We start from the raw sequence: 17231 nt of genomic DNA, 5'->3' as shown, positions 1-17231 counted from the left end.
CTTGAACCATATATAGCGGGGGTTAGCCACCGAAATTTTTATTGGTAGAAAATCAGAACAAGTAATAATTAAAAATGAGATCAAATATTTTTTTAAATTAGAAAACAACCGGAAAGTATAGCGTTCACTAGGGACGTCCAAGTCTATGGCGTCCATAATGAAAAAAAATCTAAAAAAAAAAAGATGGAGAAGGACGTCAGACAAATATAGAAAAGAAAAAAGAAATTAATTGCATGTTAGCAAAATTTGTAGTAATGATATGTTGATTACAAACTTAGTGAATTTAGTAATGATGTGTTGATTTTTAGTTTTTAGTTGGTTAAATTAAATTTTTAATAATTTATAATTTTAATTGTTTGTTAATGATGTAGACACGTTGAAACACGACTTATCAAATTGTGTTTTGTTGTTAAATGTATTGTGTTTATTTTTGATACTATACAATGCGACATATGGCACGTTATTTCTATAAATTTTAACGCATCGGTGTGGTACGATGCGTGTTTCGGACAAGTCTAAATACGATAGACGTCACACACCACGTGTGCCGTGTTTCGGACGAGTCGTGTCATATTCCGAACACATCAAAACACAACACACGTCTGAAACACAGCACGTCCACAACACGACACAACATGTGTTCCGGACACACCTAAACAGGATACACGGCACGTGTGCCGTGTTTTGAACACACTGAAACATGACACAATATATTTAAACACAACATAACACGTCTGAAATGTTGTGTGACGTATTCCTGACACATCAAAACAACACTCGTTTGAAACACGACATGACACATTTATAAATTTTAATTTTTTTTTTATTAAAGTCCTTAGGCACTCACACAACACACTCACACAACTCGAACTCATGTTCTCCTAAGGAAAAACGGATGCCTTATCCAACTGCTCTAGAGAGTGTTGGCATAAATTTTAATTTTAGACACCTCTAAACACACTGCACGTGTCATGTGCTGCATTTTGTTTAATAAGCCGTGTTTCAACATGCCGTACAACATTAAGCAATTAAAATTAGAAATTATTACTAATTTAATTTAACTAACTAAAAAAATTGCTACAAATCAACATGTCATCATTAAAAAAAGTTCATTACTAAAGTCACCAAATTTGTAATCAGCATAATATTACTAAAAAAAATTGCTAACAAGCAATTATTTTTTTTCCCCTTTTTCTCCGTGGACGGCCATTTGTGTGGCGTCCTCTATATTTTTTTTCAATATGAGCTTTCTTGCTTTTAAAAAATATTCCTACCGGTTCCATTTTTAATTATTATTCTTTATGATTTCCTAATAATAAAATATTCGGGTTTAGCCACTTCTGAGCTTCTTTTAAATCCGCTCATGTATTTCAACAAGTTTTTTTAACGACAATTTAATTTTCTAAACGGTTTTTTTTTTTATCCTGCTGAGCTAAAATTTTAATTTCTAAAGGCATATCATTATATATTATTCAGTGATCAAACCGATTATACATTTATACTGTAAAATGGACCGACTGTTACTATGGACGAGAGAATATTGAGGGAAAATCTGAGGCTTCTCCTAAATTGATGAACATCAAAACATGCATTTAATTTTATTATTTTTATAATTTTGCATCATATTAATTATATCTATCATATTAAATCTTAAATTTTCTATCATACGATAATCGAGTTTGTCAAAAAATAATTATCAAGTAATCTTCTCTGCGGAAAAAATTATGTGCATAGTCATTTCATTTTTATAGGTGAAAGAGAAGGAAGCATAGGTGAAATTATTGTATAATTTCAATATTTTTTGTCATCAATTCTCAACCCAAATCGGAATATTGAACAGGTGACCTCTTTAGCACTGTCTAAATGAATATACCATGTTTTATTTAGTTAATTCTTTCTGGAATAATTATAGTTAACTACTGTGGATTGTTTCTTGGTTTGTTAATGGGCTGGATCCGACTTTGGTATAACGGGCTGTTAGACTTTGTTGTGGGTTTAATGAGGCCAGGTCTAATTACAGAAGAAGCCCAACAAAGAATGACTGTTAATCAAGGACCGTAACGTTTCCTCTTTTCTTTTCTAACAAAGTTCGGCCCATTTAAACCCAAACGCTCTTTACCCTTTTTGAAAATTAATTCGGAGTCTCTCCTCTCCTCTGCTCCGCCTCTACCTCCTCTTTCGCTCCCCCTCCCTTCGACGAATCTCTGCCGGAATCCCAAGGTGGACACCATTTTCTCATCTCTCCAGGCGCGCGCTCTTTTCCCACCCTGCTGTCTTCAACCTCTCCGCTGATCCCATCCTCCGCCTCCGCAGCTCAGCTCCACTGCCGCCACCGAGCTCACCTTCACTCACCTTCTCCACAGCTGATACTCCCCCTTCTCTCTCTAGAAGATGGACGAGGATATCTCGAGGAAAAGGAAGGTGCAGAGATATGAGGAGTTCGTCGACAAGCGCCTCAAGCCGGACCTTGTCAAGGCCATCGCCGAACGGTAATTTATTCCAGTGCACTAATTTTTGTGCAATTTTATTTGATCAAAGGAATTGTTTGGTTTCTCATAGGACCGTAGAAAACATGTAAGTATCATATACAGGACTGCACCTTTTGGAAATTGAGAAATATCTTATGAACATGTACCCATTTTTTCCCTAATTTCACTAGAAGTGCCAAAAACTAACCCTGTGTTTCTGTTCAGAGATGAGTGAGGAAAGGATGGTTACTTTTGGCACCACTTGAAGTACCCAGAAAAGTTATGTCATAGAGGATATTCGTTGTGCCAGAAAACTGGTCTTTCGTCTTGTTTGATGTATTCCATTTGCCAGTGTACCAAACTGGTACATGTATTCTATCAAAATTTAACTTTTAATTTGTCATGGTAGGGATAAGGTGTTCCACAAGCAGAAGATGTTGTATCCTTTATCACGTGAATTCAATTTGTTCCCAGCAGGGATGCCAAATGGGTTGGTTATCTCGAATTTAGATTTTGATTTAACTTGAAAATGTTTTTCTTGTTTGAAATAGTTAAAAGAGGGATCACTTGACTATGTCCAACCAACAATGCCATCTTGAGAGATTATCAAATTCAATTGAACTGCTGTGCTTCCTGATAATAGCTAACATTAGGCTGTTTAAGTGCCTTTTTCACTATTCTCATACAGTTTTAGTATTTTCTCTTTTTCTCCCCTCAAAGAACCTTACTTCTCTAGAGCAAAAAAAAATAGAAGGCTAATATTTGAAAATCCAAATCTTTTGCCCCTCTAAACTCTTATCTTCACCTTGTAAAGAGCTGATTTTGTTGTCATATGAATTGACAACTCTAGTTTTTCCCACTCATTTCCTTCACATCAAATCAACACTTCCTTAAGAATTTTCTGGTTGCTCCATTTGAATCAATCAGCATTTGCTTCGATTTTCTAATTCATGGTTTTGATGACATTGGGGAAGCCCTAGATTGTTATAATTAATGGGGATGGTGACTGTCTGAAATTGGGTATTTGTTAAAAATTATTGTTGATTTCACTGTAAACTCAACAATCATAGAATTTAATTTTCTTTTTTTTTGTACTTAAGTTTTATATATATAACAAAGTGATTCTATATAAGTTCACGTGAATGTCGGGACAAACTTAATAACCATTACTCTGAATTCTATTCATTTTTATTTTTATCTTTTACAGTTTTGTTGTTCTGATCTGATATTAGACCTTATTATGCCCTGACTTGGTACATCTGGAGGTTCCAGTTAGCGAAAGTGTTAAATGGGACAAGCTGCAGAGGGCTGGTCTGGTTTATGTTAGTGAAACTTGGATATCTTAGTGCTGACACCTGTAGAACTCGGCCTCATTTACTATGAATACACCAGCTGAGATCTCATTTTCAAGAATGTCAAGTTTGAGCATTGTCAAGTGGTCCTTGAAAAAAATGAGTATCCAAATATACACAAGTATTGTGTTGGTTTATTAATTGAATACTGATTTGTAGTTTTTTATATGGAATAATACACATAAGAATATGGTTATCTAAACTTCAAGTTACTGCATGCTATGAGGTCGGGTTGTAGAATTGGCATCCCTATGCTTATTTTAATTACATTTAGGATTGAAATGTCATGTTGTCATGTACAATTGTTTCCTTCACTTCGCTTAACTGAAATTGATGCTAGCTTGGATTTGAAGAAGAATATTGAAAATCTGGAGAACAATGGAATCACAAACCTTCGATCTATGGTCAATCTTGGGTCAGAAGTTTACATGCAAGCTGAAGTGTAATCTTTCTATCCTTTACTTTTTGTAATTACTCCTTTTTGTCCTCTTATTTTGTTGTATTGAAAAATATCTGCTAGGCCTGAACAAAATGTGCATATTCTTGTAATGGACAACGTGGGACCTGAAATTTCTAATAGAAGATTAAGTATCATCGGTTGGAGGAGAGTAAGAATTTTTTTGCTATGGGTTCAAGAAAATGATTCTAGATATTACATAGTACAATCGCTACTTGTTTTTTCTGAAAATATGAGGATCAGTAGAAGAAAGTTTTCCATAAAGGATATGGGTTCAATTTAATTTGGGTTCCTCTACAAACTTTGTACAAGTAACTTTAAAAGACCCTGCAAAACTGTTGTTTTTCTGAACAAAATGGGGATCAATTGACCCTATACTTCTCTGCATGTGCACACCCCTGATCATCAGAGAACTGACTCGTTGTTTTCCTTAGTGGCAAATTTAGTGTGCTTTGTTGGGATATTTTGGATGAAGTGGCCAAGCAGTCTTAGATATTGTAGGAACTGAACCACTTGTTATAACAAAGCTAGAGATTAGTGCATGGTTTTTCACATGTTCCCTTATTCAGTTCGTTAATGTTTTTTGCTTTTGAAATTTCAGTCCAGATACACGCCATATATTCGTAGATATTGGTTTGGGCTTTCATGTGGAATTTACTTGGTCAGAGGCATTGCAATTTATATCTGTCAGGGAAGCTCGATTAGCCAGGTAATAGAGGTTATCTTATTAAGAAAAAGGTAGTCGGTGCATGTTAATCATTTTGTACCAGTGCAGTACAATTAATAAATTAAATTTTGTTGGTGCAAAAGAAAAAGAAAATTTTATTGATTGATTCATACATTCGTTCACATGTTTGTTTTGAGTATTGTGGCAGACAAATTGAGGAGTACACACAATTGATAGCAAACATAAAGGCGCAGATCAAAATGGTATGCTGCTCAACTTGTTGTATAACGTTTTCTTTTTACCTTTTTGTTGTTGTTTAGGCTTTAACCCTTAACCAGATAACTACTACTGTTTTTTTTTTCTTTTGACAAATTGTGTTAATGAGGCTAATAGTAGGATAGCTTTTTGCTTGAACTTACTTTGTGGTACATCTTAATATTAGCATAGCAATAGCATTCTTCCATAACATTTTGTATTTCCCTTTTATATCTGTTATCATAATTTCCTTGTATATATTCAGGTGTGCGAGGGTATCAGAGAATTACTTCAAATTCCAGCTGAATGATGCCGCAGTTTATTTTTTGTTGGACCAAGTGATTTCAAATTGCATGCCAAAAGCAGCAATGTCAAGATTTGAGCTGGCTTCTTTACTTTTGGGATGAAGAACCACAATGCAAATTTTGAAGACATTGATAGGGATAAAGCTTGTTGAGTGTTATTATGTTTAATACATTCATTTTGTTTTGGCGTGCTATCTAGTTATTACCTTTGGGTTGACAATTTTAATTGTTAGTATGACAAGTTGACGAAGAGATGATTATAATTTTGTTGGTAGGTTTGTTGGCCTATCTTTTTATGGAAAAAAATCAATTGTTTTAGTGGATGATCCTAGTCAGATGCTGTTAGACTGTAAATTATATCTGATGGTCTATTAAGCCTTTTGAATTCACCCATAAAAGAAAAAAGAAAAACTCTGGGAGACTTGAAGAAATCTTGCTTGTTTATGTTGACTGGTACGAAATCATCTTGCTTCAAAATGTTTGCGTATCAACTTCATTTTGGATGAAACGAAGAGGTCGAAAACTTCCATATATAGAAATTGTTTCACGTTCTCTTCTTTCATTAACCACCTTTTGACTTTGTTGATCAATTCAATCAGATAATAAATGTAGACTTTGGAGATTTGATGGATTGGAGGCACTCAATCTATAAACATGCTTTTGTTCGTCGTTTTATGAGGTTGCAATGACGTACAAACTAAATTTTCTTCCTCCAAAAACCACCTTATAAAATACTTGAACTTATCTCTTTATATCTCCATTCTATTATTAAGCACGTTGGGTGTCCGATTCGCCAATGGCTACGATTGAGAGATGAAACTTCGGATTTGATCTCAGCTCTCCAATTACATAATTTGTCTTATTTTGATTAAATGCATCTCTTTTATGTATAGAAGTCTAAATTTAGTTAAAAACATACCCACCACATGTGCTGCCACACGATACGTTATAATTTAAAATGAACAAATTCTGAAATTTAGCGATATATTTATTTGTTTCCTTATTCCTTCATTTTCATATTTCTCCTCTTCAATTGAGAAAACTCTACTTTCCATTTTCTTATTTATTGTTTCCTTACTTCTTCGTTTCTATACAAATCACAATGGAAATCATTTTTTTTTTAATTTCCTTATTTTTCTTTCTTTGTTTCTATACATATTGGTGTGAGCAATTTAGAATATATTTCCAATATATAATATATCAATGTGTGTATGTGTGTGTGTATTCTAAATTGGAAGCAAAGAAGAATATAAATTGGAACGTGTGTGTGAATATATATTTCTCTTATAATATGTGTGTGTGTGTGTGTGTATCCTATACATACAAACGATAACACTTTTTATTTATGTTTTTTGATATCATATTATATGTTGATATTGAATTGTTGTATGATATTTGATATTAGGTTCGAATCGAGCTATTATTTGATATCATTGGTACTTAAAAATAAAGAATCATCACATCATCAAATTATTATCAGAGATCACGATTAAAGTTAATTAAAAATACATAATCATATAAATTTTCTAGTAACATGTGTTTTAATTTTTAGATAATTATTATTTTCATTAATATATTTGTTTCTTATAATATGTCCCCGTTGTAATGCACGGATATGATACTAGTATATAATATATATACCTTCGTTTTATATAATCTGCTGAGCTTAAATGATAAGTTCTTAATTAATATTCCTTCAAAGCCTCAATAGTATAATTTGGGCCACTCAACTTATGCTAGCCCAATTTTCTCTCTCTTTGAATTTCCAATTCTGGAGCTGGATCATCACAGCCGTCGGATCTAAAATCCTCTTAAGTATAATTTTCGTCCAGCACTCGGTTTAGGGTTTTCTCGCGCAGCCAGCCTTGCTCGATCAGGTCTCTCCTTCGCTTTGTGCTGGGGGCTTCCGTTTAATCTCTCGTGCGACAATGGTGAAGGGAAGACAAGGTCAGCGCGTCAGGTTAGAGATCTGAAATCTTGCTTTCATGAATTCCTTCCGTCTTCGATTCTGAATCTGAACGAAATTTGTAATTTTATTCGTTTGATTTTTCTTTTCAGATTGTATGTCCGCGGCACAATCCTCGGATACAAGAGGTGAGTTCAGTTTAACTCTTCTTTGAGATTCCAATTTTGAATTATTATATGCTGGATGATATTCTTGAAGGAGAAAAACTAGTATGTTGTTGGAACATATATGTAAAGGAGGAATGTTAAAATTGGAATGATGTCTCACAAGTAATTGCTTGCTTGGTGTTTTTCTAAGGTCAACTCTGTTGTGGGTCTATATATAATTAGACTTGCATAATCTGGCTCGGTTTGAATAACTAAATAACTCATACTAGCACACAGTAAATAGAGCTCCATTTAGGATCTTGATATATCTATCTTGTATTGAAAAAGAAATATCTCATTTTCACATGCCTATATATGATCTTGGGTGTAGTATTTTATAGGATGTTTTGAAGGTTTCTCTTTGTTATTATTTCTAGTTTGAAACATTTGGATAATCAACTTGACTTCTGGCATCTCATTTTTTACGTATATCATTCTCAGATTTTTTAGACAGGATCAGTAACTTTTGAATTTCTAGTTAGTCCAGTACATAAAGAAGATAATTCTCACTTCTCTTGTAGATTAAAGTAACATAAACAGAGTCGGTAGCTTCTAGTATACATTGTCTTTTGGCTCCTCTAGATAAGTATTCTCATAGGTTAAAAGTGCAGATGATGGGATGAGAAAGTGGTTTTACATCTAGCTAATCATACCTCCAATTTACTAATTCTTTCTTGCTTGGTGTCTATGAAACCTGGATATTTATATACACCTTGCAAGCATTTATTCATTGTTATGTGAATATTGTTTGCAGGTCGAAGTCAAACCAGTATGAGAACACGTCACTGGTACAGATAGAGGGAGTGAACACGAAGGAGGAGGTGGCATGGTACTGCGGGAAGCGCATGGCATACATCTACAAGGCAAAATCCAAGTCAAAGGGTACCTTCTTTCGCTGCATCTGGGGTAAGGTTGCCCGGCCCCATGGTAACTCTGGCGTCGTCCGTGCCAAATTTAAGTCTAACCTCCCCCCCAAGGCCATGGTACGTCGTGTTAATTTCACTCGTATATCATATAGTGGACTTTGGAAATGGAGGTTAATTTGCTGATTGGAGTATCTTTTGTTTGGTCATTTCAGGGTTGTAAGGTCAGAGTCTACATGTTTCCCAGCAACATCTGAGGTGATCAGATTCTACCTTGGTTTTATTTTGTTACAATATTATGTGTTTTTTTTTTAGCAAGCTGTTTGGTTATTTCTTTTACTTTTAGAGAAGTAATCAGTTAAAAAAATTATCTTGATATGTGTCCTTATTTGGGTGTAAATATGGGAATCGAACTTTAATTGTATCAATCCCAGTAAAAATTCTACTACTTGTACACCAGCTTTTGAGTAACTCAATTGAAAAACCAATCTCTTTTATGGTTGTTTAGGACAAATTATAGTTTTGTATTTTGGGCCTGAATGTATACAAGGGGGGAGCTTTTTGTAGCTCTGAAGCACCTACAGGTTCTCTGTAGGATCTCCAACCATTTGAGCCCTATAGAGAAAAGCTAAAGGTGGTCACATAGTACAGGGTTTTATCTCTGGTCTGGTAGCTAGCGCCATAGCTTCTATCTCCCAGTTCTCTTATATTACCCTGCCTCCAATGACCACTACATTATTTTTTCTCTTGTTTCCTTCATCACTCTCTTATTTATGGCAGTGTTTGCTGATGTATTATTTCTCTTGTTTTATGCAGGTAGCTTGTTAGCGTTGAGGCCAATTAGGAATTTGTTAAATTTGGTTTTTCTACCTGGTATCTAATTTTAGGATTCTGGACCTGCTTTTTGACAATTTGGGAAGTTTTGGTATATTTGAGGCACCTTTTTAGAACAATCATGTGTTCCAGAATTATCTCGGTTTTGCATTTTTATATTCTCAGTAATCTTTACCAAACAAATATTTGTCAGATTTATCCTGCATTTGCCTGTGCTGCACAATAATTCTTGCATAGACCAATATAAGAAATAATTTTTGCGTTTTGGAGAGATTTATAAGTGGATCTGAAAAATATATGGCGCCCGAGGGTTGTAAAGGTAGTTGGTAATTTGCAATGAAAGAGATAAAATTAAATCGACCTCCTGATTGTTAGTCTTCTTTACTTTATGATTACTGTTTATTCTTGTTAATTTTGTTCAGAAACTATTATTTCTTCGCTTTCATAGGGTGCCGTTGAAAATTATCTATACATACTGCATTGTACATTTGTACTGAAGGCACATAACGACTGGAAGCATCCAGTTCTAGGATTTCAGACTTTTTAAATACCTGACCGTGTATAGAATGAGATTTGAGTCGTCCATTTTAGTTTGACACGAATCTCAAAACAGACTTCCTGTGATCAATATAGGTATCAAATTAATTTCAACTCGAATTTCTCCTTTTTTGTGAAAAGTTTGACAGTGGCTGTCAAGTGTACAATATATAAATGAAATTCATCCTAATACATCGAACTACTAATCAATCAATTAAATAAGATTAACATAATCCACTCCGCATCCTTCCTGCACAGCGTATTCAGCAGTTTTCCTATAGTTTGGCCTCTTCCCATCGAAGCACCAACTATTTCCTTGCCTTTTCCTGCGATTTAATAAAAGTTTCTTGCACGGACTGATCAATATGCACTATACACACTCCGAGCTTTGAGATCATTTTTCCTTTCCAACCCTCAAGTCTACTCTCAATACGGCGAATCAACGGCATATATAGAGCTCTAGTTGAGGTGGGGAGGAGTGGAAGTGGCAAATTTGCAAATTAGAAACTTGTCACTATTATTGAGGTGGACTGGTGGTGGCGATTGTACACACAAACTTGTTTTGAGTATTGTGACAGACAAATTGAGGAGTACACACAACTGATAGCCAACATAAAGATAAAGGCACAGATCAAATTGGTACGCTTCTCAACTTGATGTTTACTGTTTTCTTTTTACCTTTATGTTGTTGTGTAGGCTTTAACCCTTAACCAAATACCGTATTTTTTTTTCTTTTGACAAATTGTGTTAATGAGGGTGATATTAGTATAGATTTTTGCTTGAACTTACTTTGTGGTGCACCTTAATATTAGCATAGCAATAGCATTCTTCCATTGCATTTTGTAATTTCCTTTTATTTTTATCGTCATCATTTTCTTATATATATGTGCTGATATTACTCAGGTGTGTGAGGGTATCAGAGAGTTGCTTCAAATTCGAGCTGAATGATGCTGCACTTTCTTTTTTGTTGGACCAAATGATTTCAAATTGCATGCCAAAAAGCAGCAGTGTCAAGATTTTAGCTGATTTCTTTTGGGATGAACCGCAATGCAAATTTGAAGACAATGAGAGTGATAAAGCTTGTTGAATGAAGATTTTACCGTTGGGTTGACAATTTTAATTGTCAGTATGAAAAGTTGACGAAAAGTTGACGAAAAGCAAGTAAAAATGCAGTGTTTTAGAGATGGTTATAATTTTATTGATAGGTTTTTGGTCTCTCTGTTTTTTTTTGGGAAAAAATATCAATTGTTTTAGTGGATGATCCCAGTCATGTTAAACTGAAAAATTCTGATCTGATGGTCTATTTAACCTGCCTTTTCAATTCACCCATAAAATACTGTGGGAGACTTGAAGAACATCTTGTCTGTTTATGTTGGCTGGTACGAGATTTTGTCAGTATCAATATCTGTTATTTCATTGGATAATAATTGAAAATTTGACTGGTATGAGATTAAATAGCTTCCTAATGCAGCCCTGCAAATTACTTCCAATATTTTTCACAATATTTTGAACAGACATAAATAAAAAATTTATATGTTATCTATGTCAATCATTTACGTCCGTGCAAATTTTTTGCGTATCAACTTCATTTTGGTTTCACTAAAAAAAGAAAACCATTTTGGATGAAACGAAGAGGTCAAAAACCTCCATATATAGAAATTGTGTCCCATTCTGTTCTTTCATTTACCACTTTTTATTGATCAATTCAATCAGATATTAGATGTATATTTCCGAGATTTGATGGATTGGAGGCACTCAATTCTATAAACATGCTTTTGTTAGTTTTTATGAGGTTCCAATGACGTAAATTTCCTTCCTCGATAAACCACCTCATTATAGACATGAATTTATCTGCTTGTATACCTTCGTTATATCATCTGTTGAGCAGAGGAGTGCACAAAAAGCTCGTAGGTCATGATTCGATTGAGTTTGATTCGAAATAAAATTTGGTTCGATACAAATTGAACCAGCTCGGTTCTGAAACGAATCAAGCCTGGTTTGGTTAGAAATTGGTTCGAATCGAATTCAAACTGAATCTGACTCAGTTCAAAACTCTTCTTTTTAGTTCTAAATTATGCTTCAATTTCAAACTAGTTCGGTTCAAAACCGGTTCAAATCGCACCGAATCAAACTTGAACTCTTCTTTTCAGTTCGAAACCCTCCTTCAATTTCGAACTAGTTTTGAAATTGGTTCGAACTCGAACTCGAACAGAATTAAGTTTGATTCGGTTTGATTAGTTTGCAGCCCTGGACTGCCCCTGAGCTTAAATGAAAGTTCTTAATTAATATTCCTTAAAGGCCTCAAATAGTATAGTTTGGGCCACATTACTTCATGCTAGCCCAATTTGCTTGCTCTTTGAATTTCCCAATTCTGGAGAGGGATAATCACAGCCGTCGGATCTAAACCCTCTTAAGTATAATTTTCGTCCAGCACGCAGTTTAGGGTTTTCTCGCGCAGCCCGCCTCGCTCGTTCAGGTCTCTCTCCTTCGCTTGGTGCTGGGGGCTCCGTTTAATCTTTCGTGCGACAATGGTGAAGGGAAGACAAGGTCAGCGCGTCAGGTTAGAGAACTGAAATCTTGCTTTCATGAATTCCTTCCGTCTTTGATTCTGAATCTGATCGATATTTGTAATTTTATTCGTTTGATTTTTCTTTTCAGATTGTATGTCCGCGGCACAATCCTCGGATACAAGAGGTGAGTTCAGTTTAACTCTTTTATTGAGATTTTTTCTTGCTGCAACTTGATCTTTTGTTAAGTAGTTTGAGTTCTAAGAGTTTCACTTAGTAGGTCCTCAAATTGTGCTTCTAGAGATGTGTCATTTTTGTTAAAATAATATGCGTGAATTCCTGCATTGTCTTATGGTCAAATAACAAAGATCTTACCTGGCATTTTTGAATTATTATATGCTGGATGATATTTTTAAAGGAGAAAAACTTGTATATTGTTGGAACATATATGTAAAGGTGGAATGTTTAAGTTGGAACATATATGGTCAAGTAATTTGCATGCTTGATGTTTTTCTAAGGTCAATTCTGTTTAGGGTCTAGATATAATTAGACTTGCATAATCTGGTTCAGTTTGAATACTTATTTAACTCATACTAGCACACAGTAAATAGAGCTCCATTTAGGATCTTGATATATCTATATTGTATTGAAAAATAAATTATCTCATTTTCGCATGCCTATATTTGATCTTAGGTATAGTATTTTATAAGATGTTATGAAGGTTTCTCATTGTTATTATTTCTAGTTTGAAACATTTGTATAATCAACATGATTTCTGGCATCTCATTTTTTATGTATATCATTCTCAGATTTTGCAGACAGGAACAGTAACTTTTGAATTTGTAGTTGGTCCAGTATATGAAGAAGAAAATTCTCACTTCTCTTGTAGATAAAAGTAACATAAACAAAGTCAGTAGTTTCTAGGATACATTGTTGGTCAGCTCCTCTAAATAAGTATTATTATAGGTTAAGAGTATATATGATGGGATGAGTAAGTAGCTTTACTTCTAGCTAATCATACCTTCAATTTACTAACACCATGTTTGGATGGAGAGTAAAGGAAGGGGATGTGAAGAATAGAAGGGAATGAAATGGAATAGAAAGGAAGATTAACATATTTAACATCTTCGTGCTTGGATGATTAATTAGAAATAATAAATTTGACTTTCTTTTCCGTCTTATTTCTTGTTTGGTTGATTAAAATTTAGAATGTTAATGAAAAATTCGGTGACTGTTGTAGGATTGTTACAAAAAACTTGTATGAGAATTATATACTCAAAATATAGAGTTGAGCATTTGTGTTATTTTTTCTAAAAATATTTGCAATAAAAAAAATTTCCATCCATTACATCCCAAATTGAAAGGGAAACTGATTCTATTGATTACAATGATACAAGGTTAAACCTTTCACTTCATGTACCCTTCACCTCCGACATAATTTTTATCAACCAAACACGATTCGGCGGAAAGTTTTCCTTTCTTTTCATTTGTTCCCTTCCTCTACTCTCCATCCAAACAAGGTGTAATTGTTTCTTCCTGGTGTCTATGAAACCTGGATATTTATATACACCTGCCTGCAAGCATTTATCCATTATTATGTGAATACAGGTCAAAGTCAAACCAGTATGAGAACACGTCACTGGTACAGATAGAGGGAGTGAACACGAAGGAGGAGGTGGCATGGTACTGCGGGAAGCGCATGGCATACATCTACAAGGCGAAATCCAAGTCGAATGGTACCTTCTTTCGCTGCATCTGGGGTAAGGTTTCGCGGCCCCACGGCAACTCTGGTGTCGTCCGTGCCAAATTTAAGTCTAACCTCCCCCCCAAGGCCATGGTACATCACGTTAATTTCACTCGTATACCATATAGTGGACTTTGGAAATGGAGGTTAATTTGCTGATTGGAGTTTCTTTTGTTTGGTCATTTCAGGGTTGTAAGGTCAGAGTCTACATGTTTCCCAGCAACATCTGAGGTGATCAGATTCTACCTTAGTTTTATTTTGTTACAATATTATGTTTTTTTTTTTTTTTTAGTAAGTTTGGTTATTTCTTTTACTTTTAGAGAAGTAATCATCAGTTAAACAAGTTTATCTTGCTATGTGTTATTTGGGTGTAAATAGGGGAATCCAACTTTAATTGTATCAATCCCACTAAAAATTCTACTAGTTGGCACCAGCTTTTGAGTAACTCTGTAGTATGATTGAAAACCAATCTCTTTTATGGTTGTTTCGGACAAATTCAAGTTTTGTATTTTGGGCCTGAATGTATATTGGAGGGAGCTATTTGCAGCTCTGATGCACCCTACAGGTTCTCTGTAGGGTCTCCAACCATTTGGGCCATAGAGAGAAAGTGAAAGGTGGTCACATAGTACAGGGTTTTATTTCTGGTCAGGTAGCTAGCTCCAGCGTCTATCTCCCAGTTCTCTTATATTACCCTGCCTCCAATGACCACTACAATAATTGTTTTTTGTTTTTGTTTTTGTTTTTGTTGTGTAATTATTGTTTTATTTGCAACTTTATTTATTGTTTTATTTAGTGTTTGCTGATTTATTATTTTTCTCTCTCATTGTGTGCAGGTAGCTAGTTCGTATCAAGGCCATCATTAGAAGGAATATGGTGAATCTGATGACCTTTAATGTTTCTACAGTTATGTAATTTTAGGAATTTGGACCTGCTTTTTAGTACAATATTGAAAGTTTTGGTTCATTTTGAGGCGCACATGCTTTTTAGACAATATTGAAAGTTTTGGTTCATTTGATGGTTTGCATAATTTATATTCAATGTTATCAGAACCGGATCGGACATCGAACCGCTAAAGCTTTGGTTTAACGGTTCACTGGTCGGACCGATGGCTCAACCAGTTTAATTGTTGATTTTTTTAAATAGTTATATTAATCAAATATTGAAGTTATATATATCAAACTAATTATATTTGTAAATGAGTTCTTTTGTTTTCTACACAGGCAAAGTAGAATTCAACCAGAGGATTAAAAAATATATGGATTAAGCAACAAATATATGTACTAAAGAGTAATATTAAGGACATTACTATCATTATACAAATTATAATTATAACAGCTTTTCCAATCTATTTCAATACAAGAGATTGAACCAAGAGTGCATCGTGAGGCATCTATTGCATCACCCACACTCTCTATATGCTTGAAGAGATACTGGATTGAACAGAGACTTGTGCAGATACATCTTAGTCAATGAACAACCAACTGAAAATACACCATTAGTGCAATTTTATGAAAGCACTGCTTAATTATAGAACTTATGGTTCCAATTTAGCATCTTAGAGTATCCTATCAACATTTTTATCTTCATTCTCCTCAAAACAATCCATATCAGTACCGAAATCAAAATCTTTAGTCTCACAACATTTGTGCTTATTGTACTACTATCCCAAAAAAAAAATAATAATAAAAATTTGGTTTGAACATTTTATCAAACACCTTGAGAACATTCACTATTAATTAAATATCAGCTTTTCAAATCAAAGTTCAAGCCTTGTTGTCCTTCACTGCATGCCTGACCAAGTCAAGGCCAAGAAGCTTGCTGGTTTTCCATCCACAGCCAACAGGGGCCATGATTTGACAACCAATATACGACAACTAGGCCGTGATTTGACATCACAGCCAGGTTCTCCTTGCTCCCTTTTCCTATCGAGCAAAAGAAAAAACATGACGGGGGTCAATTCCTCTTCCTTCCATTTTATCTCTGCCCCTTCTTCATTTTTTTTCAAAATTTTCTTTTGATGTACTGAGGAAGATGATCTATTTACTATGTTTAGATTTGGTGTACATGAGCCTTAAACTGAGTTTGTAAAAAAAATTTGTGGGCTAGGTTTATGTTGAAAATACCTAAAGATTGGAGGACCACATGGAGTTAAATGAGAAAGGGAGCATCTCCGCATTTTCTGTTTTGAACCGGTTTTTCATGCGACTGGTTCACCAATTTTTTATTACAAATTTGGCCGGTTGAACCAATTTTCTCCAGTCCAGTAACATGTACGATACCTTAAGAGAACCAAACCGGTGAGAGGCCGGTTCCGATTTTTTCCGGTCCAACCGATCGGTCTGGTCCGGTTCTCATAACACTGGTTATATTCTGTTAGTAATTTTAGGAAACAATTTTTTTTGCCAGTTTTTTCCTGCTTGTGCCTGTCGTTTTGGAGAGATTTTTTTTGGTGTGCCAGAAAAATAAAGTTGGTTAGTAATTTGCAACAAAAGATATAATTAAACCAACCTTCTGATTAGTAATCTGCTTTAATTAATCATTCTTGTTAGGTAGCCAGAAAAATGAAGACGGTGATTTTCCATAAAAACGATTAATCAAAACAACCTTCTGATTGGTAATCTGCTCTGCTTAATCATTCTTTGCTTCACCTATTAATCTCCTTCAAACTTTTTTTCTTTGCTTTCTGAGAATCGCATGAGCCTTGTACGGGAATTAATTCCCTTAATTCAGGCCTTTTCGAACTAATGACTCCGTTTTCGTTGAATAACGTAGTACAATATAGTTGATAATAAATTAGCAAAATATTTTCACAATTCTACTACCTCGATGATGGCATCTTATTTGCTAAACCATACTAGATGCAAGGTAACTGCTAGGTAACGGAGTTGTGATTATAATGCTTCCACGAAAACTGCTCGAGCTGCTTAAATTTTGCTCAACCTCGGAATACGCTGCTGTTAAAACTTTAAAAAGTATTAAAGAGATTCCAACGGAGTGAGTCTAACGATCGGGTGCTGTGTTTAACTTTAAAATCTATCATAGTGTTTTTAAACGACGAATTTAACTATTGAAATCGTGAGTACATACAAAATTTTGAAATTTTCAATTTCATTCGGTATAAAGTTGTTTT

The 17231-nt window shown here is 34.5% G+C and overlaps 3 protein-coding genes across 13 annotated transcripts; all 3 read left to right on the top strand.

Annotated features, from left to right (window-relative positions):
• The first annotated feature begins 2149 nt into the window (after positions 1 to 2149).
• On the top strand, positions 2150 to 10950 carry LOC144562766 (Prefoldin chaperone subunit family protein). Of its 8 annotated transcripts, XM_078312031.1 has the most exons (7): positions 2150 to 2489; positions 2878 to 2958; positions 4161 to 4262; positions 4879 to 4986; positions 5153 to 5192; positions 10475 to 10489; positions 10754 to 10950. In XM_078312031.1, the coding sequence occupies exons 1-7, from the start codon at positions 2392 to 2394 to the stop codon at positions 10796 to 10798; spliced, it is 489 nt and encodes a 162-aa protein (XP_078168157.1). In that variant the 5' UTR covers positions 2150 to 2391; the 3' UTR covers positions 10799 to 10950. The 8 variants fall into 8 exon arrangements, with proteins under 8 accessions (XP_078168157.1, XP_078168154.1, XP_078168156.1 ...); XM_078312028.1 differs by lacking the exon at positions 5153 to 5192 and having other exon boundaries at positions 10429 to 10489; XM_078312030.1 differs by lacking the exon at positions 10475 to 10489 and having other exon boundaries at positions 2152 to 2489; positions 5153 to 5207.
• LOC144562768 (large ribosomal subunit protein eL33w-like) lies at positions 7297 to 9447 on the top strand. Of its 2 annotated transcripts, none has more exons than XM_078312037.1 (5): positions 7297 to 7464; positions 7563 to 7598; positions 8371 to 8599; positions 8695 to 8737; positions 9300 to 9447. In XM_078312037.1, exons 1-4 carry the CDS (start codon positions 7433 to 7435, stop codon positions 8734 to 8736), a joined length of 339 nt encoding a protein of 112 aa, XP_078168163.1. In that variant the 5' UTR covers positions 7297 to 7432; the 3' UTR covers position 8737; positions 9300 to 9447. The 2 variants fall into 2 exon arrangements, with proteins under 2 accessions (XP_078168163.1, XP_078168162.1); XM_078312036.1 differs by having other exon boundaries at positions 9296 to 9447.
• Positions 10951 to 12252: 1302 nt separating the features above from the next.
• On the top strand, positions 12253 to 15134 carry LOC144562769 (large ribosomal subunit protein eL33w). 3 transcript variants are annotated; one of them, XR_013514203.1, is made up of 6 exons: positions 12253 to 12410; positions 12509 to 12544; positions 13966 to 14194; positions 14290 to 14332; positions 14935 to 15040; positions 15088 to 15134. XR_013514203.1 is itself a non-coding variant. In XM_078312041.1 (6 exons), the coding sequence occupies exons 2-5, from the start codon at positions 12379 to 12381 to the stop codon at positions 14329 to 14331; spliced, it is 339 nt and encodes a 112-aa protein (XP_078168167.1). In that variant the 5' UTR covers positions 12267 to 12337; positions 12371 to 12378; the 3' UTR covers position 14332; positions 14935 to 15134. The 3 variants fall into 3 exon arrangements, 2 of the variants coding, with proteins under 2 accessions (XP_078168164.1, XP_078168167.1); XM_078312041.1 differs by having other exon boundaries at positions 12267 to 12337; positions 12371 to 12410; positions 14935 to 15134; XM_078312038.1 differs by having other exon boundaries at positions 14290 to 14335; positions 14935 to 15134.
• Positions 15135 to 17231: the final 2097 nt, after the last annotated feature.

Source organism: Carex rostrata, chromosome 12, assembly GCF_964058835.1.
Source record: "Carex rostrata chromosome 12, lpCarRost1.2, whole genome shotgun sequence".
In the NCBI taxonomy this organism is placed as follows: Eukaryota; Viridiplantae; Streptophyta; class Magnoliopsida; order Poales; family Cyperaceae; genus Carex; species Carex rostrata.
The sequence above is the reverse complement of the archived record's forward strand: the minus strand, read 5'-3'. Positions and strand labels throughout refer to the sequence as shown.

Bases quoted from the DNA above. Each gene is read 5' to 3' on its own strand.
- LOC144562769 (XM_078312038.1), top strand. From the start codon at position 12,379: ATGGTGAAGGGAAGACAAGGTCAGCGCGTCAG. The intron at 12,545-13,965 runs GTGAGTTCAGTT...ATGTGAATACAG, and splicing joins ACAATCCTCGGATACAAGAG to GTCAAAGTCAAACCAGTATG. The intron at 14,195-14,289 runs GTACATCACGTT...TGGTCATTTCAG, and splicing joins ACCTCCCCCCCAAGGCCATG to GGTTGTAAGGTCAGAGTCTA.
- LOC144562768 (XM_078312037.1), top strand. From the start codon at position 7,433: ATGGTGAAGGGAAGACAAGGTCAGCGCGTCAG. The intron at 7,465-7,562 runs GTTAGAGATCTG...TTTTCTTTTCAG, and splicing joins AGACAAGGTCAGCGCGTCAG to ATTGTATGTCCGCGGCACAA. The intron at 8,600-8,694 runs GTACGTCGTGTT...TGGTCATTTCAG, and splicing joins ACCTCCCCCCCAAGGCCATG to GGTTGTAAGGTCAGAGTCTA.
- LOC144562766 (XM_078312028.1), top strand. From the start codon at position 2,392: ATGGACGAGGATATCTCGAGGAAAAGGAAGGTGCAGAGATATGAGGAG. The intron at 4,263-4,878 runs GTAATCTTTCTA...TTGAAATTTCAG, and splicing joins GTTTACATGCAAGCTGAAGT to TCCAGATACACGCCATATAT. The intron at 10,490-10,753 runs GTACGCTTCTCA...GATATTACTCAG, and splicing joins TAAAGGCACAGATCAAATTG to GTGTGTGAGGGTATCAGAGA.